The following is a 21,471-nucleotide window of genomic DNA, read 5'->3' as shown; positions in this document are numbered from 1 at the left end:
ATAGATATTTATAAATCTAAATAGATATTTTATAATATATTTGATTTTTAATGCAGTGAAAACGACTAATGCTTATCTCTTTTAAAAATAAAAAAATAATTTTCTTATATTGTTTTAAATTGTGTTATTTTTATACTGGATGATTAAAATTTCTTTAATTAATTTTCAGATAATTTGTGGGATTTTGAATTTACAAATTAATTAGTTCAAACAGAAAAATCAGAAATTGATCTCTCTCTCAAAGTTGTGGTTTTACGGAACAAAAATTTACTTGAAATATTCACAAGAGTTCAATATTTTATACGTTAGCAAACTATTTTTAACCATCTTACTTTCCGATATTCCTTTATGCAATGTTTGGAATTTACGTTTCTTAGAGGATGGAAACTAAGACAGGAGTTTCCTTTTACAAAAATAACAGGCCTGTGAATCATAACATAACATAGACCGATAAATTTAACACTGCTCCATTTAAACTCTAAAGATAAACAACTGACCAACAAGCCAGGTGCTTTATGTGGGCATGTGTGCCCCCTCCAGTCCTCTTCAGCTAAGATCAATAATTCTAACTGAAGGGAGACAGTGGTTGTATTCAGTGAGAAGGGGTGCGTGAATCAAGTCATTCTATAGGTAAAGCCTGTTGCTGCTACCACATTTCGCAAGCTCGCAGAACGTGCTGCATAAAGCGTCACATTAATTGTCTATCATAAGACTGACTACTAATTACAAGATTCAGTGATGTGCAGTGGACATATCGAGGGATTATGGATAGGGCTAATTGGACTCCTGGTCAGTTTTCTCTCTCTCTATTCTCTTTCTCTTAACTTTTATAATACATATAGGATGGGGGCAAGTGCCATTTTTGTACGTAAAAAACGATCAAAGTTTCGATACACCAAATTAAATATATATCTCTTGTAAAGTAAATCTCTCAAGTAAAAGTATATCTCTTGTTGATCTGAATATTAATTCAACTCTATTAATTCAACAATTTCCAATAAATTATAAATTATATATAATGATATAATATGCGACGTAAAATTGTATCGTTACAAATTTATTACAAATTTATTATAAAGGATGAATGTTCTATTATGATGTACATACATACACATCATTCTATTCGATGTTTTTGTTATCAGGTATAAGCGCTACAATCCCGACGCCTGTCACAGCACAGAACTGTGTGTCAAATTCGACAAACTCTGCATTCTTAGACAAATCATTAGTCACCGCACCGTCATGGAGTGCGATACAGCAAGACATAAGATGGGCATTTCTATTACATGCATATAGTTTTGCATGTCTCTTCTTTGTATTAGGATTTTACACGTTCTTTTCTATTCTAAATTTAAGGTACGTTGAAGAATAACGCTGTGTATGTGTTGATAATACTGGACAGTGTACATCACGCGATCATTTTTCTTTAGATCTCTTATATCAACCAGGCCGTTTATGTCCACGATTAATATATTCTTATGTTTACTCGGGGCGTCGAGAGCTGCTTCCTTGTTCATAGATGCGTACAATCTTAAAGATATTTTGCCCAAAGTCATTGGATCAATTATATGGGACATTGGCTATCCATGCATTACATCTGCTTTTTGTCTGATACAACTGGCTTTCCTGCAACTGACAAAGGTATTTACAGCTTAGATTTAATTATTTAGACTTGATTAATGATGAATAAGTTACCATGAACGTGTATTGCTATATCTTTCGTATGGCCAACTTCCAGTTGAAATTTGGTCCGGAGAGGATACAGAAGGAATCCTGCCTTAGCCTCGTTATAACAGCACACTTCTTTTTCGTGATCGCCAGCGATATCGTTCTATCCTCCCACAATTGTTACATGGCAAAATATATGGTCCAAGCGGCGTTTCTCATCTGGAGCATTCTTTTGTATCTTGCGTTTCTACACGCAGCTTACAAAATCGATCATTTGCTTCGAACTATGCCGAGTAGTATGTTAACACGGGACAATTCTAATGCGCATCAAAAAGGTCGGTTATCGACTTTCTATTTTAATAATTTTTGTAGGTTTTTTTGTAGTCCTTGTTTAATTCTTATCACAATATTTTATATACATATAAAATCATTTTATATATATATATATATATATCTTCTCTCTTTTCATTCTTTGTATATATGTTATTTATGATTTGTTTTGGAGTTGTTTACTTATTAAAACATGCAGGTATTATGCAACTCGCGATGTTAGCACCATATAGCAATCTGGCGACTTCAGTTGCTGCTGCGTTGGTACCGACTTTACTTGGCCCTAAGATGAAGGGTCCCGAAGAGAATGAGTCTCCAAACGCTAATAAAAATTCACAGGAAGCGCCAGCAGAAAGCGGTAATACGCGACAAATATTTTATTATTACATAACATTATTACATAATATTATTACATAACATTATTACATAACATAGAAATACATATATATAGAAACACATACAAATATATTTTTTAATAAAATTTGATTTTAGAGTCACGAGTCACAATTACCGCCAAAGTGTGCAAAGAGGGACCAGTGGAAAAGGAAGCACATAATGTTACGATACCTACGTGCACCATACAATCACCGTCACAAGAACAAAAGTCGGCAGTACCGGAAGTCTATGTTAGACCACCCACCCCAACCCCGTCGACTACTAATTTACCGATTATAACTGTGTCCAGCCCGAGTCGTAGAAGTTCTATGGCCAGTCGACGAGGCAGCGACACATCCACCAAATCCTCGCGCAGAAATTCCGAATGTAGCGTTAGATTTGTAAACGAGGAAAACTCGACGGAATGCAAACGCACAACAGAGGGTAGCCCTAGATCTTTGCCGAGGATGCGAGAGGAGTTTGAGAGGAATCGCTCACCTGAAAGTCCGCGACGATATTCAGAGAACATCACGCCAACAGGTAGTACTAGAGAATTGAGACGATGTTCCGATTTTACGCATGAGAAGAATCGCGGCTCGCAATTTGCAACCAAGTTGAGAAGAAACAGCGATTTTGGTAATAGAACACCCAGAAGAATGTTACCGCCGGATGAATTTCCCAGATTGCCCAAAGTTCTGGATGTTAGCCCTGCAGGTAAGAGAAAACATGTATTTTTATTTTTTTTTAATTACATCTCTTTTAATCATCTTTTATCTTGTCCCTATTCTGTTTAACAATTTATTTCAGGTTCAAGACGCAATTCCGATATCGGTACTTTCATGTCACCCAGACCTGATTCGCGTAGAAACTCCGAAAGTTCCTACCGACGCAATTCCGAGTTCATTCACATTAAGCCGTTAATTATAAATCGTCGAAGCAGTGATATTAGTATCAGAACTCTAGACAGAAGTCCCACACACTTTCAGAGTATAATACCTATTAAGACAGAGGTACAGGAGAAATCTGAATCAGATTCAGATCATCCTGATTGCAGCGAAAAGGCAGCACTGATGAACGAAAAGTCAAAGAGCAAGGATGAAGAGCCGAAAGTACGCAAGAAAAATTTATCGTGGAACGATAAAAACATTGAAGATCCGGAGGACATTACGGCGGAAACTAACTTGCTTCCCGAAAATACTGGTGAAGCGAGAGTCATGGTATGTAACACTTGCTGTTATATTAAAATACAGATGTATCTAAAATAAATTTGGACCTTTTCAATCGGCATCCGGACATTCTCTTAAATATCTTTTGTGTTACTTAAAAACTATATAACTATTTGCAGGGCACGGATTTTACCCTTCATTCGATACTAAATCATATCGCATATGTAAATCGAGCGAAATCCGATACACCGCTACATATACCGGAAACGGACATCGCGGTTGCCAGAAAGTCTCAGATGCAAAAAGTATTAAATATTACGCGTGGTACCGCGATTCTGGGAATCCTCTTATGCGTCACGGATGCCTTTCGTATTTTTGGACCATACGGTATTTACATATAAGAATAAGTGATAAAATGAAACTATGATCTTTATAAAATATTCATCATATCAAATAATATTCTGTAAAATATAATCGTTTTATTTCTTAGGACTCTTTGCTGAAACCGTACAATACGGCACGGAACCAGCTCCGGCGCAGTTTCCTATGCCGTGGCCATGGTTATTGTACCAAACAATACCCAGGATATTTGAATTTGTGATGGGTTGTGCTATGGCGAACATAACTAAACAGCCATCAGTAAGTCCGCGACATCAGTATCTAAGTAATTATCCTAATTATTCTCCGCGTGTAAATCGAGGTAATAATCCTTACATATAAAGCAATAGTTCATCTATACGTGATCATAATCCAAAAACTAAGATGCCAAATAGAAGTTTTTTTAATTTTTTTTTTAACTTTAATTTCTTCAAGATAAATATTTTTTGTGATTATAATTCCATGATGTGATTTATATTCATTATTTTTCTTAATGTTTGTTAATAATTTTTGATTGATAAAAAATTAAACAAAGTTTAATGACACTTGTTTTCATATATAATCATAATCATAAATTGATAATAATTTCTAACCAAGATGCATGCAACGGCGAAGGCGTCATTATCAATACATAATAAAAAGAGACAAAGACAAAAAGACAAAAGTCTCAAAAAATTTATTACACATGAAAACATAGCAATAAATATAGAGTAACACTCTAAATATGAAATAAATGTTTAGATAACATCTAATGATAAATGCAATAGTGAAGTAGCATTTTTAAAAATCACTTTTTAAAGGAAGTGTTCATTCGAGGCACATATACATATATAAAAAAAAAATCAGATATCTATTTTTTAAATTAGATTAGTTTTCTGACAGATTTAATTTAATGACTTATACTGTGTTCTCAGAAAGATACATATATATATTTTTTTGTCGTTGAAAATAAATATATATACATATATATCATTTTTTAACTTACATATAAAATTCGATATTTTCGAAGTAAAAAAAAAAAAGAAAAGAGAAAATAAATAGACTGTATATAAACAAAGACGTTAAAATAGTAGGTGACTTTTACTGATAATATGTGAAATAATGCGTTTTTACTGTGTGTCAACCGCACCAATGCTTAGAAGTAAAAGTACGAATCCAAACTCTCAAAGTGCCCTACTACTAAATGTTCAACAAAATTACAACAATGATTAATACATAAAATGACTTATCTGCAAGTTGAATTTGTAACAGTGTTGTGATCCTATATGTGATATCATATTTATGTGTTTAGAATAGGAGGCCATTTTACGCTTATGTAAGCTTAAATAACACTATATTCCGTGAGATAAAAGACTGTAAAAGTGAAATTATGATAAAAAGAGCTATATTTCATAGCTTTATCACAACTGTATGCATAATATTTCTTACTTTTCGTATTTTATATAATTAAGATAGTCAGTATTTTATTATTACGTTGCATCTGTCTTAATTAATAGTTTGATATATATTTTTTATCCTTTATATAAAATTACAGCTAAAATTATATTTTATGCGTGTAGTGCTGTGCATATCATGATATTTTATTTGTCGCATGCAAAAGATATTTTTTGCAATCTTTTTTATTTCTCTTCATTACAAGCATATATGTTCAATAATGTTAACTTTCTATTTACGTATTATTCTGTTTACCTCACTATAAAACCAAATATAGAACAAGTGAGAAATCTAGTAGTAATACTTACAGGAGCATAAAAGGTCTCAGAGAATAAAATATCTGTTTGAAATTTATAGTAAAATAAAAGTAGTGATTTAAAATGTATTATTGATGTTTCATGTGCCAAATACTCGTGTTAACTATTTTAAATGTTTACAAGAGATAAAGTCTTATTCTAACAAGAACTCTTCTATAAAAAACTACTATATAATATAAATATTTATATACGATTGGATGTACAATAACAAGCAACTATCGTTTTAATCAAATAAGGATTCCGAAATTATAATATATACGTAATATATAATTGATATTTTTACTGATGGAAGATCGTAATATTGCAAATTCAATAGTTAAAAACAGATATAAGATATATTATTAAAGTTTTCAATAGAGATTCTCTATTTCGCATCTGAATGAAAAAATAATTATTTCTTAACATGACTATTTGGTCGTTAAATAGATAATATATATAATAAAAAAGTTGTGAATTTTATGATAAATATTATATATATTCAATTAAGATTGATTGCCATAATTGTTATTAATGAACTACAAAGAAATGTCTAAAAATCTTGAAAACATTTTCAGAATGTCTTGCCCAGAAATATAAGAGATATAATCTATATAGCACTTATACAGCACTGATTTTATTCTTAGCAATATAGCTCTGACCAAGCAAAAAATATATTAGAATAAGAATTTCTTTATCCTATCGATTGATTTTAGATACTTATACACTTATACCCTATCCGTAATAGGAATTTGTCTTGTAGTAATATAGTTGAGGGTAGTATAAAATTCGTTATCATTTATATTGCTTTATTATATTAGTCTCAGGATTATTATATTGTTATACTTAAGATATATCGTAATATAATCAATAATTATGTAAAAGGTTTATTGAAAAAGAAAGAATTGTGTAGAAATAAAGAAGAAAAATTAATTTTTTTTGTAATTATACTCTTAACTCGAAAACTCTATTTGGGATGAGAACTTTCAATATTAAAGGTTACAATATATACGTTATATAAGAAACAACAATTCTTATGGACGAGCGATCTATACTAGTAATTGTTCCTTTTTATTATTACATTTGTGGGTATACCATTTTCGTATCTATTTTAACAAAGTATATTGTAAACAAGTTTGAGTTACAATGAGAAAAATCTTCGCTTACTAACAATCTATCCTTTGTAAACACAATAAAAATATTATATCATCTTTATATTTTCATGTAATAAATTTAGTAAATTGTTTCAATTAAAATTTATGTAGCCAGTGACAAAAGAAATCGAAAATAATTAAAAATAATATAATACATGTCTTGCATTTATGCATTTACAAGATCGTAGTATTAAAAAATTTAGACAAAAAAACATTTGAATAAAGCGTGCGAATTATTCAAAATCCTAATTAATAAATGAAGAAATCATTTATAAATGATCATCATTAATAAATGATTAATAAATTAATCAATCTGTTCAATTTAACTGAACAAATTTAATTGATCATTCGAATAATTCTAATATTGAAAAAAATATAAGCAAAAATAATATTCATTATAAATAGAAACAAATTTTCTTTTCTGAAATCAGATCGAAAAGATCGAACAGTTCGAATATCTTCATCACCTTAATCGAATAATTCAACATTCGATCTTTAAATCCTCAGTTTAAATTGTTCGAGTACATAAAAGTTTCACACATCTATATTAATTGTATAAATTATAACCGAACCCATTTTGAAGCCCCTTTTCTAGTATATACATTATATAATCCGCGTGTCATTTTATTTTTTACATGCTATTGACAATCTATTGATTTATCCTCGATAGTCAAAATAATCTATCTCTTTGTCAGCAGTTTTAGTTGAAGATGATGGCAGCGATTGCTGATTTTGTTTTATAGGTAATGAAAGAACAGTCCTGCAATACATAATAACTCGTTATATATTTATTTATTAATTCGTTATTCAATTATGAATAAATTACGAATAAATATCTTACTTTGTAGAGTTATTTCCTTTCGAAGCATTGAGTACCGGGCCTGGAACTTTCCTTTGTCCTTTTTCTCTCTGTATCACTTCCAGTAAACTATAGCTTGGTAACCAACACTGCAAAACAATAAATTCATTATTGTGATGACAAACATTTCAATCAAGTGATTGAAGATTTTACTTTATCTTTTCTTTTACCTTATCTTTCACGGCAGTAGCAACAACATTTCTCTTCGGTTCTTCATCGTACGCCTGACTTTCGCAGCCGAAATGCTGGCATGACTCATGTACGAAATGACGTTTTTCTCTGTTCATAACATCAAATGAGTAACTTCGAGATTTTTGCTTGGACGTCTTCGCCAATTGTACCAACTCTGTCAACTTGTCATGAACCATTTGACAGAAATGCGGGTCTTTCTTAGCCCACTGTTTCATGTAATCACTGTATCTGGGCATCAGTTTGCCGCTTAAGTCCGGATTGACGATTTGTAGTCCTAATGCAAGTCTTCTATTTCTTTCTATCGTCTTGCACTCATCGTTGCACTCCAGAGTCTTCAACTGATTTTGCTTCTTCGCGCCTTGTCCAAACACTTCTTCCAAATCGACAGAATGACCGAGCTGCATATCAGCCATCTTACTAGCTAAAATGTTGCTTGCTATCCTTTGGTATTCTCGCGCGTTATCGGCACAAACACGACTCATAGTTCTATGTCCACACTGACATGTAACCTGTTATGTAACCATAAACATAATGCAAAACTTTAAAATGGTCGTTGATCACAAAAACAAGAATTATTCTTACCTTAACCATCTCTTTGCAAGGTGTATCTGGACATTTTCCTTCGTGGCATGGAGCGGCGCAAATATGCCCACACAACTCTCTCGTTGTAGTGCATGGTTGTGTACATTGCTGTCCGGATTTCTCACAGGGTCCAGAATGGCACATCGTGATGCATTTATGCCGTCCGCATACCAACGGCTTGTTACAAGGCAGACCGCATGAAATTTCTTTCACATGGCATGGTACCGCCTTTCTAAGCTCGTGTTTGCCGTGACACCATCTCTGAGTTAGAACGCTGCAAGGTGGACACGTGGGCTCGCTGTGACAATTGTGCAGCACCTCATGGTCACAAGAATGTTCGCGCGAGCACGGCCGATTGCAAGTAGGCCTCCTGGTACCACACGGTACTGGCGGATAGATTACCTCAGCACCACATTCACAGTACAACTCTTCAAAGCTGCTTTCCAAGCAAGGTGAACATCTTCCTATTAAAAAAAAAAGGATTTTATTTTGTCTTTTTAACGAAGATATGATTTTATGTATAAGCATATGCATTTACCCATGTGACATCTCTCTTGACACTTGTGCCGACCACAGCTTAAGGTCTTTGAACATGGCAATGGACAGATATGCTCGATATCGATGCAGCATAGCTGATTACAGTTGTGTTTGCCACAGGATCTTTTTTTCTTGCAGCGTTTTTCGCAGCGTGCGTCATCGGCCTTACTCGTTAGATCCTTGCAAGCGATCTCGCGATCCATATTACCGCATCGGCATTTAACGTCAGTAGTCAAGTCACATTCTGGGCATTTTCCCGTGTGACACGGTGCCTTACAAATATGTGGATTACCTGCAAGGGTAAACAATACACTTGTACATAAACATGGATACACTTGTACGATAAACTGTGAAGCATAATATGTCTAAAGTGCTTACTAGGCTGGCCGCATTTCAAGCGCTTTGAGCAGATTTTTTCGCAAGTCGGTATAGGATCCATGCAGCTCTCTCTCTTCTCCGTTAACGGTGTTTGACCGCAGCAACACATTGTAATTCTTTCGGGCGTCAAAGAACAGGATTCACAAGGTTCCGAATGACAGATTTTCTGACAATAATGTTTCTCACAATCCAATGGTTTGTTACAAATATTATCACAGCAGTACGTATCTGCGACATTGGCTCGACAAGGTACTTCCTGAATTTTCTTACTACAAAAACACGCTAAACAAAGTAAAATAAAAGCAGTCATATTAATTATCTATTTAAAAATTATATACTAAACATGGAATATTGGAATATTGGATATGGAATATTACTTTGTCGCACAATTTTGTCGCAGGGCCCGCATTCTCCTTGATGGCATTTTCTTTGGCAGGTGTGCTTGCCGCACGATAGATCTTTTCCACATATCGAATCGCACATCAACAATTGATGAGCGCTACACAGTAGCATTTGCGACGTTCTCCCGCATCCGCAGTATTTAGTCACCATCGCCACACATTGCGGACAAGAGCCAGGATGACAAAGCAGAGTGCATTTGTGCGTGCAATTATTCTTGGACAAGTGTCGGCCGCAGATATCGCCGCACGAGTGTGCCACGTCTCTGCGGTTCCACTCTGGCATCTTCATCTTTCCGCAAAAGCAAACGTAATCTTCAGGCACGAGAAAACTAACGTCTCGACAAGCCGGGCATTTCCAACTGTTATTCTCTGAAAAAGAATAAGTGAATAGATCGTGTTCAGTAATCTAACGCGACGGCGAGTTCAACTGCTTACTTACCACCTTGGGATGATTTTGCCCATTTTTTGATGCATTTCAAATGCAATACATGATAACAATTACTACAAGACCAAACGTAGTCATTTTGCTTGATGTGTTCATAACAGACCAAGCATTCCAATGTTCCCTTGTTCAATTGTTCAGTTAATCTCTCCCTTTGACTCGCGTCATCATCTGAAAAGAATACCTCAAGTTAATTAAAATTTTTTTATAACAATAATAGTATAAATTTCTTTGAATTTTTATGTAAACATACCAATGTCAAATTTTTTCTTCAAATTTTTCCCCTGCCCTGCACGTGTCATTTCATTATTCTCTGTCCTGTCTCTCCAATTTTCTAGTTTCTTCTCCTTGTAACTTGTCTCATTTCTTCTTTGTATTTGTCTTCCTGTTGTCTTGTATCTAGCACTAGGTTCAGATTGCATATCATCTGGATTATATTTATAATTATTAGATGTATTGGCGAATCGCTTAGATCTACCGTTTCGTTGTGCTTCAGAAATTTTCAAGGGCATATTTCCCGAATCGTTATTATCATGCATCAGCGTTTCTTCTTTATTTCTACTGATCCTTGTATCCGAAGACGAGTCATTTTCCTGAATCTCCTCAACAACAATCTTATTTTCTTGACTATTAGTTGTAGCTGAATCAGAAGCTTCAACCGTAAATGAATGAACTTCTCCAGTGATATTCTGTTCCATGAAGGATACATCTGATTGATGCTTCTTATTGTAATATTTGCCGTTCTGAAATTTATTATAATTTCTCGTGTTGTACGTTCTATGAGTATCCCTGTAGCCCGATCTCAATTGCATGTCTTGCTGCGAGTTTCTCTGCCTGTAACTCATATCCCTTCTATTATCGTAACGCTTCTCGCCTTTGTACCTGTTGTCCATCGAGGTCGATTTTGGTTTGAATTCCTGCGCATAGGTATTAAAACCTTTTCCTGCAGCGTTGCCCTGTTCATCCAATCTTTTGCCAAATCTGGAATTCTTCTTGAATCTTACCTGATTATTCGGCACGAATTCGTTAGCCATGGGATGCAGATTGGAGTTCTCTACTACGCTAGACTGAATAAAAACGTCGCCCGCCGACGCCGATGTCGACGCCGACGACGATGATGACACGCCTGGCGGCGTGTGTTTGCCGGGCATGCGAGTACCTCTAGATCTCAGTCTGTAACCGCCACGGGAGAAGGGCGGCTTGTTGCGCGATGTTGCATGGACGGTGTTTGAGGCCCGCGTATTTTCCGCGGATGAGGAGCCTGGCACTACACGTTCCTCGTAGATATTGTTTCCCAAAGGCACCATGTTCGACGGGTGCTGATAGAAAGCTGTGGCTGCAGAGCCGCCGCTCTGCTCATATACGCGCTGACCGCCCTCGGCTGCCGGATAATAGTTTCTGGAGTTCCCAGAGATATACGGCCAGTCTCCCGTGATAGCGTTGGCCGCACTCCCATCGGCGTACACGAAGTAATTCGGGTCCTCCTGATACGAGCCATCCCAGGTGGCCATCGCCGCGATTGCACAGTAACGCGAAACTTCGCGTGATTGGAAACGCTGATAAACAAGCAGCTCTCTTCTCTTATCTGCTGAGATCGGAGAGCCTCCTCGCGAAGGAGAGAACGAGAGATAGCGATTCGTTTCGTCAAATTGCAATATGTTACGTTAGACCGCGCGTGTCTCGGAATGACCTTGTCCTAACCTAAAATAAAAACTCGATAGGAGGCACCGTAGGCGAGCCGTTATATCTATTTGTCAACTGTTCGAAATTTTAAATCGACCACGACGAAAATTTAAAGACCGCGAGTGTATGCACTTGAGAAATTCTTACGAATCTTTTTTAATCCCTTTCCCGTCCCAGCAGCGGTTACGGCACCCCCTAATGGAAGCCACCGAGTGGTGGTACTATATATTCAAATATCAACGCGTCGTCAATAAGTAGGCAATCTACATTTTCCGACATTTTTGAAATAATATAGAGAATATAGAGAAAATATAGAGAAAATAATAATATAGAGAATAATAATAAAATAATATAGAGAAAAATAGAAATAAGATTGTGTGAAAATTTTAATTTTTGTGAAAATTTTAAAAAAATGATATAGGAAAGTAAATGATGTGATTTTTTTCAATTTTTGTTGCAAAAATTTTCAATTGAAAATTCCATTTTGACAACACCATCTCCTATAACACATAAATTTGAGATAAATTTAATCGAAATTTAAAATTCTCAAGTGTGATAGTAAATCCTTTTAAACATATACTAATATTAGTTTCGCTATCTTATTAATTCTTATAATCTTACTAATAATGATTAGTGAAGGAAACAATAAAAAAATATATATATATACATATTAGAATTATATTTAAAAAATCAAATGTGTAAAATAATCCATTTATATAATTTTTCGATATTATATACATTTTATGTATATAATATTTTAGTCAAATATATAAACAATATTCAAGTTAATTTTTTATATAAAATTTATAAAAAATTTCCATTACTGGACTAAATATCCTGTTAAAATATAACCACCAGTGTCATTCGTTAGGATATCGGGATGTGTCCTATCAGGCAACACTTGATACGAACGTAAAAAATTTGTAAACAGCTTCAGATTTATTACACTATATTTTTGTTTGAGTTCCATGTAGGTTTCCTGAAGGGGTTCCCGAAATGCATGAAAAATGACGAACGGCCGCGAAGCTCCCAAGAAGGGTAGTAGCGCAGTCGCAATATTTAAGGGATGCTCCTTTGCTACGATAGTTAAACCACGAGCCTTTGAACTGTTTAATAAATCTACAGCGCGTTTCGTTTCCAAAAACCATTTCGGTTTTTTCGGAGGTGTCGTTTCTGTTTCAGATTCTTCAGATTCAAGTTTTCGTTTCAAGGTACTAGTATTTTCCTCGATATCACAAGCAAAAAGCATACCATCTTCTTTTGCATCAGTTTTCACTTCTGCTTCTGTATCTATATTATCTGACACTTCATTATTTTTAGTTTCTTTTTCAGGATTTTCCATTAGCTTTTCTATATCTTGTGACTTTACAACATTATTAACAGTCTCCTTAGATATATTGGAAATACTGTTTAATATATTTTCTTCACCTTGATAATGTAATCTCAAGAAACTATAAATATTTGCTGCAATGTGCCTATCTCTCAATTCCTGTGGAAAATTCATAGCCTGAACAAAGGCAATTTGAGGCATGTTTCCAGGATGTAGATTGATCAGGTAACCGTTGGTATTTGCACCTATTCTATTTAACATAGCCGCAGCAGGCAATCCTTGGCATCCACTGTCGTACAACATGTGCAAGCCATCCGACTGCACATCGCTATAAGATAACATCTGCGCCAGAGCATCCATTCTCAATCCTCCGATTTTCTCGTGTTTCTGCTTGAAGTACACTTCGTGCAGCGATACTATAGACGTCCTGCATATTGTCAAAAATCTAGAATACTTGCGCTCCTTTTTCTTGATGTATTTTTCTTGCGAATACTCCGTCTTGGCAGCAAAAGATTTGCTATTCTCGATGAGACTGCCAGTTATTTCTTTACCACTCTTGCCAGCATCTCGTAGTTGCAAGATTTCCTTCTTCGACAATTGCTGGGACATGCCATCGTCCGTGATGAAGCGATTATCCCAACCACTTAACTCGCCCTTCAAATCGTCCCATGACTCCGCTCGTTCGACGTGTTTTAGGGTGAAGGTATCCTTGCTGCCTCGCACTGGCACCATCTCGAAGGTACTCCAGAATGGTTTACCAACGATCTCGCACATCTCCACCTTCTGATTTTTTCCTAACATTAAAATACCATCTTCGGTCACTTTGTACACCTTGCTGAAATCCTGTTTCTTGACTATCACGTGCATGCCTACTGTGATCACGTTCTCCGAGGACTCGTAAGTATTTTCCGTACTCATTTCTTTCTACAAGTCGAGTCTTTTCTTTGGTTCATGAATTTCTTGTACGTCTGACCTACAATTTATATAATTTTTTCAAGTATTATTTTCCAGTTCGCACGCTCTTTCCCGACGCTTTCTTATAAAATGATGTATCACCTTTAATAATGTCTTCGAATCTTCCCTCTGCAATCGTTGCCATACGTTTTTGTGTTTTTAGGTTAGGTTAAAATATTCCGCTGATTTGAGGTTAAAACGAGGAACACATGGTCGCAATATGATTGATGTTCTAATCGCATTTTGTGCATGTTCACAATATCGTGTGCTCGTATGATATTTACAACCGCATATTTCGGTTGAACTTTTCGGTTTCTCTACGAAGCGATGTATGTCTGAGCCGTTTAGAATAAGGTATAACTTTGATAGTTATTTATTCAATATACACATTTTGACGCAAGTAATGTAAAAGACTTCTGACATTATTTATAAAGTCATTTATCTTCAATAAAGCCTTTCTGGTTCATTTGATGACGAGTTTCACATTTTAATGATTGCAGAAAACAAAAATGATTCATCACAATGAATTTCAAGCCATTGTGCTTGCCGGAGGAAAAGGTTCCCGTATGACAGAGCTTACAGCAGGCACGCCGAAATGTCTACTCCCGATTGCGAACGTTCCCATGATTTGGTATCCCCTGCAAATTCTCGAGCGTTCAGGCTTCAAGGAAGCGATTGTCATTGTCTCCGAGCCGACAAAATCTGATGTATCAGCAGCATTGGATAAATTGGGTCTGAAAATCAAGATAGAAATTGTAGGAATTCCTGGAGCCGAAGATCTTGGCACAGCCGATTCTATTAGACTTATTCATGAAAAGATATATACAGATATTTTGGTGATATCCTGTGATATAATCACAAATGTTGATTTATCAGAGATCTTCAATTTGTATAGGAAACATAATGCAAGTATAACTGCTTTGATGTTGCCTGTGCCGAAAGTACCGGATGACTTTGTAACACCAGGCCTGAAAAACAAACAAAAACCAGAAATAGACTTGATTGGTATTGACAATAATACACGACGATTGATGTTCTTGGCATCAGCATCTGATTTTGAGGAAACAGTTACCTTCTCGCAGAGACTTCTCAATAAATATGCTAGCTTTGTTGTTCATTCTAAGTTGATGGATGCACATTTGTACATTATTAACAAATGGGTGTTAGATTTTTTGATATTTAACAAGTAAGTAAGGAAGAAATGTTGAAAAAACTTGGAATTTAAATCTAATATTAAAACATGCAAAAATATTTTCAGAAATTTCACAACGTTGAAAGGTGAACTTCTGCCATACATAGTTAGTAAACAATATTCTAAACCTAAACAATCTATAGATGACAAAACCTCTATAGTACAAGAGGATTTGAAGGAAGACATTTTTCGTTTTGCAAGAGAAAAACCGTTAAATGAGTTGATAAGAAAAATGTCGGCCTTTAATGATCATAGCAATGATTTGGAGGAAGCATATCACGGAGACGTAATACGATGTTACGCTCATGTCTTATATGGAAAGTTTGGTCTTAGAGCAAATACCATACAAATGTATCATCTTGCAAATGCTAAGGTTGATATGTTGCTTATTTTAGAAATTTTTATAACAAAAAGAATATATATACAGGAGTATCTGCACTTTAATATATTTATCATAAGGGAAATCAATATTAATCTAATGTAAAAAAATCTTATTTATCTAATGTAAAAAATCTTTTATAGATATCAGAATTGTGGAATATCAATGATAAAAATGTTGATCGATTATCATTACCACTAAGTATCTCGAACACAGCGACTGTACATAGTACACAGATGCAAGAATGTCGCGTAGATGATAATTCATTGATCCAGGAGAAAACATCATTAAAGCATAGTCATATTGGACCTAACAGCGTCGTGGAGTCCAAGACAAGAATATCTCAAAGTGTGATAATGGGACATGTAACTATTAAGCAAAGGTAAGTGCAGAATTATCAAATTAATTATCAAATATATTTATGATTTACATTAATTTTTTTTACAGGTGCGTTATCCACAATTGCATATTATGCAATGGTTGTATTATTGAGGAGGGTACCGAATTAAAGGATTGTTTAGTTGGAGCACAACATGTTGTAACATCTGGTAGTCAGCATTCTCGCGAAGTACTCACTGAAGCGGATAGACTCATAGAAATTTAACTATGTACCATGATTATATTATTTATAATAAACGTCTCTGAATATATATAAAAAAGAAATTATCTTTTATAATTGATCAGAATTGCAGTATAATTTAGATACATTAATGTATTTTTTTTTTATTTTTTTTTAAGTTTCTTTTAAGAAATAAATAATTCCGATCCTCATCTTATTAATTACTCAACTCCTTAATAGGATCTCTCATCAACATCAATTAATTTAACCGGCTGGTTATTCCATTGGAATTGATCAATCGTAATTCGTCTACAAATTTACAACAAATATGATTGGTCCAATTCCAATGGAATAACCGCTCGATTAAATTAACCGAGACCGGTGAAAGAGAATTATCTCTAATTATCGGACATAATTAAAATTAACCATTATGTAGTTTATATAGTTTATATAGTTATATAATTATATACTATAGTTTACCATCATTTAAAAAAAATAGTTTACTATCTGAAAAAGAGTTTTGCACTATTACAATTAGTTCTACTCGACAATTACAGAGAGCATTTGAAAACGTATTCTTATTGGCTGATCCGGCTAAACGAAGGAACGGTTTGATTCCCTGATTCTCTTTCCGGTGTGCTTTTTCGATCAAAATGGTGAGCGTTGATTTTCGTTATTCTAATCGTTTTGTTTCGCAGCGATCCTAATAGTCAGCCGATTTATCAGCGCGGAAAAGATGTCCTGAATTTCTGTAGAACCGATATAATTGAATAATATCGAGCAAGAAAAATGTTGATCCACGCGATACTGATATGGTTTCGATGTATAGGTTATAACAATGTTTACATGCTGACACATTAAAATCGCTCGTCGTCAGAAATATATTTATTTTTTCTTTTTTGTCTAATTTATTTATAGAGATGATTGAAATGGCTCTTTTTTTTTATTCTTATTTGTTGCTGATGTCCATTTTTCTTTTTTAATTTGTGACATTTGGGAATCGGAAGTCTAGGTTACGTTTGCCATGCTTGTCCTTAATGTTCACAGACGAAGGGTACATCCAGCTTCGGTAAGCGGCGCAATAAGACGCACACGTTGTGCAGGAGATGCGGACGTAGCTCTTACCACATCCAGAAGTCACAGTGTGCGCAATGCGGTTATCCTGCTAAAAAAATGCGTTCATGTAAGTTGTCGTGACAAGTTTATATAGAGGACTGTGTGTGTATTTATTTAAACAACAAATATTTTACGTTTAGGAACATTTAATTATATGCAATGACTTTTCAGATAATTGGTCGGTCAAGGCAAAGAGGAGGAAGACTACTGGTACTGGTCGCATGCGTCATCTTAAGATTGTACGCCGTAAATTCAAGTAAGTTATTATAGTTGTATCATAAAAGAAATGTTGAAACAAATGATCTATAAACGATTCTTTAATAGTAATTTTATTGCTATTTCATCTTTTATTTATTAAATTAGATATAGTGAACATCTAGTTTTTCTTATGATTAGTAATACATATAATACATATAATACATGTATATTACAATGATTATTTTCTTTATAGGAATGGATTCAGGGAAGGCTTGCCAAAACCCAAAGCTGTGGCGGCTAAGTAGAACATCGACATCTCATCTTATTGTCTAATTAAGTTGTTCAATTTTGACTATCAATAAAAAATCTAAAAAATTCATACAGTATTAGTATGTCAATAAGAATTCCTTATAATTCTAAATGATCATTACATTTATTAGACTTTTTATGCCTATAAAATAATTGTATCTATAAGTATTTTAATATAAAATCTCAAATTTTTCAAAACTGTTGGTTTCTCTTTGTAAAATTTATAAGAATGAAGTTATCTGCAACTTCCTATGATAATCATGAATATAAAAGCTCAAGTATGGTTGTACATATTATCTTAGCTCTCTTCTCATTTTCTTTTTTTCTATTGATACATTAAGTAGCGTTTGTAAACACGTGAGATGAGCTGATAAACCTGTATACGTATTCTTATGTATTATATCATATCTGACAAGAAAATTTGAAGAAATGTACGATCGGAAAGATAAGATGCGTCTATATTGTATATCGTTTGCGCAACCTCCGCGGAATTTTTAATTACCGCGGCGTCCCATATATTTAGCGGGCTTCCGACCTCGCCAAACAGTACGTTCGATACACGATGATAACTCGAGTGGTCGGTGCAGTTTCATTGTGCATTTAGGCCTCCAATAGTGCATCCGAAGATTATTGATCTTCAGCCTGCCAATTTGGGAGTTATGCCACGCAACAATATTCAGCGAATGTTTCGTCTCCACAAGCACCGAAGAATTAAGAAGATTCGCTCGATTAAATAATAAATAAATTTAAAAGAAGGAAACATATCTAGAAACGCACACGCGCGAATTTAACTAGCGGACTCAAAGGCAACTTGATCGAGAAGGCAAATATTAGCATTTTTATCATATACATATAATTTTCACAGAATATTTGTGATTATAAAAAATTTCTGCTCTTTGGACAATCTGTTTAATATTAAATATTAAAACGAATTTTATCACAAGATTTGTATAATATATAAAATTTACAAATGGGCGTTCTACGTCAGCTATTGTTTGGTAAGTACATTTTTATTTTCAATTTCTCATTGAAATAATAATAAAACTTCATAATAATAAAAATTCCAACAATAATGATTGTATGATATTTATATTTTTTGCTGGAATATTTACAGGTAAATATCTGTTAATAACCAACACTGTAAGTTGTGGTCTAATGATGGCAGCGGGAGATGTAATTCAGCAACGCAGCGAACATTGGAAAAAGAATTGTTCTCACAAATATTTTCCGAGCAGCGTCATAGCAGCGTCACCTGAAAATGAAGAGATGACGACAATTTCCGATACATCCGTGTATGGGCACGACTATATGAGGACCAGGAATATGACGGTCGTGGGGCTACTTCAAGGTCCATTTCATCATTGGTTCTACACAATTCTAGACAAAGTTTTTCCAGGCAGGAATGTAAAATCGGTCCTAAAAAAGACACTTCTTGATCAATCGATCGCGAGTCCCACGTGTCTAGCGATATTCTTTATCGGTCTCGGGATCTTGGAAAGTCGTAAAATCGAGGAGATCTGTAAAGAAGTAAAACTGAAGTTTTGTGACACGTGGAAAGTAAGTATAAGATCATAAGATTAGTTAATCAATATTTCAATAATCGTAAGGTACAAACTTATAATCGTAAAATAAAAAACATTGCATTGCCAGGTCGATTGTTGTTTTTGGCCTCCCACACAATGCGTTAATTTCCTCTTTGTACCTCTGCATTATCGAGTACTCTATACGAATGCTATGACGATGGTCTACGATATTTTTTTATCGTATATAAAATATGTAAGTTTTATGCCTATGCTTATCATGTATTATAAATAGAAAGTTGCGAAATAATAAATCACTTATTTCATCTATAGGACGCTCACTTCGAGTGATAGAAATCTCATGGCTAGTCTGAAGAAGAGATATGACTGTATAATTTGCAAATAATAATTGCGAAATATGTATTGTATATACGTCATTATTAATTATACGCAACAAAGTGCAATAAAATGCTGTCGGAAAGAATTTCCAAGTAGAGGATCACTATATCTTCCCTTTCCAATGCCTTATCACAATTCGATCTATTTGTCTGCTTCCACGATTTTTACAAGTAAACGATTATGACAAACAAATGCGATCATTCGGTACACAGTTCCTGATGCGATATGCGCAAGGATAATATTATCGATAACAATTGAACGGATAATGTTAAAAATATCGGAATGTTATTTTTTTATAACGTTAATATTTTACGGTATATTCAAGAAAATAAAAAAATGATAAAGTTTAAATATCCAAGTTCGAATTATGTCATATATCAAGGCGCTAGACTTGTGCTAAATTTAATCATTTGTTTTTTTTTTTTTATTTCGCTCGAATGAGATTGCAAAAATAGTCATTCTCTATCCAATGTTAATTTACACGTTAATAAATCCGACGAGGCAGTCGGAAGTTTAGCGGTGTCATTCAAGCCAGATGAATTATTCGCACGTGGAAGGACGCGGCATGCAATTGCAAAATAATAGCGAATACGAAATCGAATTGGCCTGTGGACACGCAATACACGATGCATATCCTAAAACAATTCACAATGATCGCCTTATCGCGCGCAATAATCGCTCATTGAGTTTATTTATTTGCTCGACTGCTTTTGTTTGGCATTTGGCGACAGTAGGATTACGCGGTCTTCTAACCAGCCAGACAACGTCGTGAACACAAACACGATTAATGGACATAAACACAAACAATAAATTTAACCGTCACACGACACAAATGATCGACAAGAATATCTCGCACGTGAAATACGTGGCTTTATAACGAGCCTCATCGTTCGTCACTTTTTCCCTTTATTTCGAGCGTTGTCGAGCAACAATTATATTGATCTGGAATCAATATGATTTTTGTGATATGACATCAATATGACATTTTATATAAAGTGAAAATGCATATATAAGAAATCATAAGTATAATATATCCTTACTTTTTTAAAGATCTGTTACGTATCTTATTTATTATCTCGGACAAAGAACAAGGTCATATTTGTCCTATATATGCTCTCTTCCCTTATCTCAGTCTATTTTCCACAATAATTCATCAATTGTAGTTTTCAACTTTAATAGATTATCTGCGATATCGTCAATGCGATCGGAAATTTGATCTCGATAACGATACTTATATGCCAATAATCTTCATTGTTTTCTGCAACCTGCGGTTGTAAGATTTTAAAATTAATTTATCTTACATCCTAATCCTTTTCTTCATGCATCGAAATACAAAAAAATTTAAAAATTTTAAAAATTTAAATTAATTTATTATTGACTAAATACTGAAGTTGACCTGATCAGCACTAACACGATTCTCTATAATAAAATTTCTAAATATATGAGTTATCGTCTTAATTCATTCTTTCTTTTTATATATCAAAGATTTTGTTAGAAAGTTTTGTTAAGGTATTAATAAATTAACTTTGATTGAAGTTGATCGAAGTTACTCTCACACAGATATAAAATAACGGACTATGATGAATGAGAGAAAAAGAGCGAAGAAGAGAGAGACAGAACGAGACAGCGCGCGAGGAAATCGG

General features: G+C 34.3%; 6 protein-coding genes and 1 long non-coding RNA gene across 10 annotated transcripts; 4 read left to right on the top strand and 3 right to left on the bottom strand.

Annotated features, from left to right (window-relative positions):
- Positions 1–179: 179 nt before the first annotated feature.
- On the top strand, positions 180–4,849 carry LOC105430994 (uncharacterized). The gene is made up of 9 exons (XM_011644876.3): positions 180–789; positions 1,143–1,356; positions 1,431–1,641; positions 1,739–2,003; positions 2,198–2,356; positions 2,491–3,087; positions 3,181–3,590; positions 3,719–3,926; positions 4,030–4,849. Exons 1-9 carry the CDS (start codon positions 765–767, stop codon positions 4,257–4,259), a joined length of 2,319 nt encoding a protein of 772 aa, XP_011643178.2. The 5' UTR covers positions 180–764; the 3' UTR covers positions 4,260–4,849.
- A 1,587-nt stretch (positions 4,850–6,436) lies between these two features.
- On the bottom strand, positions 6,437–12,124 carry stc (nuclear transcription factor, X-box binding stc). 2 transcript variants are annotated; one of them, XM_011644860.3, is made up of 10 exons: positions 12,020–12,097; positions 10,443–11,890; positions 10,187–10,360; positions 9,724–10,116; positions 9,347–9,628; positions 8,970–9,260; positions 8,432–8,895; positions 7,828–8,358; positions 7,640–7,746; positions 6,437–7,558 (listed from the first exon to the last, which is right to left on the bottom strand). In XM_011644860.3, the coding sequence occupies exons 2-10, from the start codon at positions 11,698–11,700 to the stop codon at positions 7,456–7,458; spliced, it is 3,603 nt and encodes a 1,200-aa protein (XP_011643162.2). In that variant the 5' UTR covers positions 11,701–11,890; positions 12,020–12,097; the 3' UTR covers positions 6,437–7,455. The 2 variants fall into 2 exon arrangements, with proteins under 2 accessions (XP_011643162.2, XP_011643154.2); XM_011644852.3 differs by having other exon boundaries at positions 10,443–12,124.
- A 412-nt stretch (positions 12,125–12,536) lies between these two features.
- On the bottom strand, positions 12,537–14,120 carry Trmt6 (tRNA methyltransferase 6 non-catalytic subunit). The gene has a single exon (XM_011644833.3). The coding sequence runs from the start codon at positions 14,118–14,120 to the stop codon at positions 12,693–12,695; it is 1,428 nt and encodes a 475-aa protein (XP_011643135.2). The 3' UTR covers positions 12,537–12,692.
- Positions 14,121–14,665: 545 nt separating this feature from the next.
- Positions 14,666–16,390, top strand: eIF2Bgamma (eukaryotic translation initiation factor 2B subunit gamma). The gene is made up of 4 exons (XM_025219199.2): positions 14,666–15,342; positions 15,415–15,721; positions 15,871–16,109; positions 16,175–16,390. The coding sequence occupies exons 1-4, from the start codon at positions 14,666–14,668 to the stop codon at positions 16,329–16,331; spliced, it is 1,380 nt and encodes a 459-aa protein (XP_025074984.2). The 3' UTR covers positions 16,332–16,390.
- A 395-nt stretch (positions 16,391–16,785) lies between these two features.
- On the top strand, positions 16,786–17,979 carry RpL37-1 (ribosomal protein L37-1). Its single transcript, XM_011644819.2, has 4 exons — positions 16,786–16,942; positions 17,334–17,469; positions 17,574–17,658; positions 17,854–17,979. The coding sequence occupies exons 1-4, from the start codon at positions 16,940–16,942 to the stop codon at positions 17,903–17,905; spliced, it is 276 nt and encodes a 91-aa protein (XP_011643121.1). The 5' UTR covers positions 16,786–16,939; the 3' UTR covers positions 17,906–17,979.
- Positions 17,980–18,127: 148 nt separating this feature from the next.
- Positions 18,128–19,913, top strand: LOC105430957 (mpv17-like protein 2). The gene is made up of 4 exons (XM_011644804.2): positions 18,128–18,907; positions 19,024–19,466; positions 19,560–19,685; positions 19,763–19,913. The coding sequence occupies exons 1-4, from the start codon at positions 18,880–18,882 to the stop codon at positions 19,778–19,780; spliced, it is 615 nt and encodes a 204-aa protein (XP_011643106.2). The 5' UTR covers positions 18,128–18,879; the 3' UTR covers positions 19,781–19,913.
- LOC105430952 (uncharacterized) lies at positions 19,023–21,451 on the bottom strand. 3 transcript variants are annotated; one of them, XR_016138758.1, is made up of 4 exons: positions 21,225–21,451; positions 20,869–21,093; positions 19,521–20,770; positions 19,023–19,426 (listed from the first exon to the last, which is right to left on the bottom strand). It is a non-coding gene; the product is annotated as an uncharacterized LOC105430952 (long non-coding RNA). The 3 variants fall into 3 exon arrangements; XR_003096823.2 differs by having other exon boundaries at positions 19,525–20,770; XR_016138759.1 differs by having other exon boundaries at positions 19,525–20,770; positions 21,240–21,451.
- Between the last annotated feature and the right edge of the window lie 20 nt (positions 21,452–21,471).

The sequence above is a fragment of the Pogonomyrmex barbatus genome, unplaced genomic scaffold (genome assembly GCF_055798465.1).
Source record: "Pogonomyrmex barbatus isolate J1 unplaced genomic scaffold, ASM5579846v1 scaffold17, whole genome shotgun sequence".
NCBI lineage: Eukaryota > Metazoa > Arthropoda > Insecta > Hymenoptera > Formicidae > Pogonomyrmex > Pogonomyrmex barbatus.
This window is presented reverse-complemented; position numbering and strand designations above follow the sequence as displayed.

Excerpts from the sequence above, each read along its gene's own strand:
- RpL37-1 (XM_011644819.2), top strand. Across the intron at positions 17,470-17,573 it reads TGCTAAAAAAATGCGTTCAT|ATAATTGGTCGGTCAAGGCA; the intron begins GTAAGTTGTCGT and ends ATGACTTTTCAG. Across the intron at positions 17,659-17,853 it reads ATTGTACGCCGTAAATTCAA|GAATGGATTCAGGGAAGGCT; the intron begins GTAAGTTATTAT and ends TTTTCTTTATAG.
- Trmt6 (XM_011644833.3), bottom strand. The coding sequence starts at position 14,120 with ATGAGTACGGAAAATACTTACGAGTCCTCGGAGAACGTGATCACAGTA.
- LOC105430994 (XM_011644876.3), top strand. The coding sequence starts at position 765 with ATGGATAGGGCTAATTGGACTCCTG. Across the intron at positions 3,591-3,718 it reads CTGGTGAAGCGAGAGTCATG|GGCACGGATTTTACCCTTCA; the intron begins GTATGTAACACT and ends AACTATTTGCAG. Across the intron at positions 3,927-4,029 it reads TCGTATTTTTGGACCATACG|GACTCTTTGCTGAAACCGTA; the intron begins GTATTTACATAT and ends TTTATTTCTTAG.
- stc (XM_011644852.3), bottom strand. The coding sequence starts at position 11,700 with ATGGCCACCTGGGATGGCTCGTATCAGGAGGACCCGAATTACTTCGTG. Across the intron at positions 10,117-10,186 it reads GGCAAAATCATCCCAAGGTG|AGAATAACAGTTGGAAATGC; the intron begins GTAAGTAAGCAG and ends ATTCTTTTTCAG. Across the intron at positions 9,629-9,723 it reads CGACAAAATTGTGCGACAAA|CGTGTTTTTGTAGTAAGAAA; the intron begins GTAATATTCCAT and ends TACTTTGTTTAG.
- eIF2Bgamma (XM_025219199.2), top strand. The coding sequence starts at position 14,666 with ATGATTCATCACAATGAATTTCAAGCCATTGTGCTTGCCGGAGGAAAA. Across the intron at positions 15,722-15,870 it reads ATCATCTTGCAAATGCTAAG|ATATCAGAATTGTGGAATAT; the intron begins GTTGATATGTTG and ends AATCTTTTATAG. Across the intron at positions 16,110-16,174 it reads CATGTAACTATTAAGCAAAG|GTGCGTTATCCACAATTGCA; the intron begins GTAAGTGCAGAA and ends TTTTTTTTACAG.
- LOC105430957 (XM_011644804.2), top strand. The coding sequence starts at position 18,880 with ATGGGCGTTCTACGTCAGCTATTGTTTG. Across the intron at positions 18,908-19,023 it reads TCTACGTCAGCTATTGTTTG|GTAAATATCTGTTAATAACC; the intron begins GTAAGTACATTT and ends GAATATTTACAG. Across the intron at positions 19,467-19,559 it reads AGTTTTGTGACACGTGGAAA|GTCGATTGTTGTTTTTGGCC; the intron begins GTAAGTATAAGA and ends TTGCATTGCCAG.